At 40.1% G+C, this 2,008-nt stretch overlaps 1 protein-coding gene across 1 annotated transcript in view; it reads left to right on the top strand.

The window, feature by feature from the left end:
- The first annotated feature begins 740 nt into the window (after positions 1 to 740).
- The window catches only part of LOC102204147 (leukocyte elastase inhibitor-like), a 4,993-nt gene continuing 3,725 nt past the window's right edge, over positions 741 to 2,008 (top strand). The window contains exons 1-2 of the mRNA XM_005745086.2: positions 741 to 929; positions 1,228 to 1,416. Of these exons, the coding sequence (XP_005745143.1) occupies positions 795 to 929; positions 1,228 to 1,416 (324 nt within the window). The 5' untranslated portion in view covers positions 741 to 794. The remainder of the gene's footprint in view (positions 930 to 1,227; positions 1,417 to 2,008) is intronic.

The following is a 2,008-nucleotide window of genomic DNA, read 5'->3' as shown; positions in this document are numbered from 1 at the left end:
TTGGCCATATACAGCCCACTTTGATCTTAGTGGGCCAGACCAGTAAAAGTGTCCTTTCTGTTACTATACAGAAGTTTATTTCCACATTTAATCCTGGTGATATCCTAATATAAGAAAAAGGTGCAATTAAATCTGTATGTTGTTTTGTACTTGACAGAGAAATGCTGCAGCACTAAATGAAAGAAATCTGCATGATTCGTTGGTTTTAAATTGTAAGAAATAAATGTGTAAAACTGCAGAAAAAGTTCTGGTAGCTCATTGTCCAGACTGCCCTGTGAGTTTTTTCTTCTTTTACCTATAGTTGCAATAATCACGCAGTAATTTCTATAATAGAAAGAAAAACAGAAACTTCGTCCAATGGGCCTGATTGGAGTGTTTGTTTGCCTGATTCTGGTTTAGACTATAGTTTGAAGACATTACACGGATTTACATAAAAAAAAAGTGAACTCTGCTTTGTCAGCAAGTGTTACGCTAGTTGCCACTCAGGTAGATCGGTGGGGTTTTGTCTTGGTAAGCTCACCACGTAATCTTTGAACAGTATAAAAAAAAACAACCCATATATTAAATAAACACACGTGAAAAACGTGGATGGGAGTTTTGTGTGGTGCCGACAGCACAGTGTGGTGTTCTACAGGTTGTACAAACACGTCCACAGCTCTGTCCAACTGCATTTTTGTTTCTTCCTCAGTATAATACCGTGTTTTGTCACCGTCAGTGACTTATCGCCCATTCACGCGTTCCACCCACCCACACTGAAGCCTGTCCTGTCACACCACGCTGTGCGCTCTGTATAAATGAGCAGCGGTCAGCCTGCGGATCCCCTCACCGTTTCTAGGATATTTTGGGGACATTTTGCCTTCCTTTACGTTTTGCTTTCACTTTCCCTGTTTTTGTGCGAGCAAACCGTACTTCAGCCGCAGGAACATCCGGTAATGTAAAAACAACTTCTGCTTTCGTAACAACGCACATCGAGCGACGAGCTGTATTTGTATTTGAGATGCGTATTTACGCCTGCTAAAGTTGACGTGTGACGGTTTAAATCCCGGTAACTTGCCTTATACTTTTATCCCGTGTTTTACATTCAGCTGCTTTTTGAATTTGCTCTATGTTTCTGTAGTGACGGTTTAGGGTGTTTAAAATGTAAAGGTTCATATGCATTGCGGATTGTGTTACATGACAAAATGCGTATAGTGCATTATTTATTTTTAGTTTTGTTGCACTTTACAGGAAAACCGTACGTCGTCAGCCATGTCCGCCGTCAGCAGCTCAAACACAGCCTTTGCCTTGGAGCTGTTCCGCACTCTGAGCCAGGCAAACTCTGCCGGGAACATCTTTGTCTCTCCTCTGAGCATCAGCTCAGCCCTGGCCATGGTCTACCTGGGAGCTAAAGGAGACACTGCAGCTCAGATGGCTCAGGTCAGCTCACTGTCACTTGTTCCCTGCACTGCATTTTTGCACAACTATTAGTAGTCCTAAATAAAGTAGTGATACATTATGAGAGTTTTTAAAAATATATATATAGCTTGTGACTTTTGCACTTAGTCTATCAGTATTGGCCCAAATACCCGCCTAACCATAAACTGAAAGGTGTGTCCTGGGAGAGGCACTGAAACAGCATCTGGACTTTGACCTCAATAAACGCCTCTCAACAAGATATCTATTGTTTGCTTAAAAAACAGAACACTGTAAAAGAAAAACTGGCAGGTGAACATTAATTTCAGTTTAAAAAAACAGTTTGGTTTTGACAGCTTTAATCCATAGTTATAAATCCTCGCTTGTCCTTTACATAGAATAATGACTTTTATACTGGGAGAGTTTCATCTAATACAGTTTAATCTCCAGTGTGACAGGCAGCAGGCTAATGAATGAATGATATTAGTATCAGTTTCACAATTTGGATTAGAAACCTCAATTTTAAAAAAAACTGCAAAGAAGATGATTAACTTCCAGATAAGACTAATGTGTGTAACAACAGCACAAACAAATCATGGGTTATTTTTAGAGACTC

This window comes from Pundamilia nyererei, unplaced genomic scaffold (genome assembly GCF_000239375.1).
Source record: "Pundamilia nyererei isolate P.nyererei 1_Seehausen unplaced genomic scaffold, PunNye1.0 scaffold00153, whole genome shotgun sequence".
Taxonomy (NCBI): Eukaryota; Metazoa; Chordata; class Actinopteri; order Cichliformes; family Cichlidae; genus Pundamilia; species Pundamilia nyererei.
This window is presented reverse-complemented; position numbering and strand designations above follow the sequence as displayed.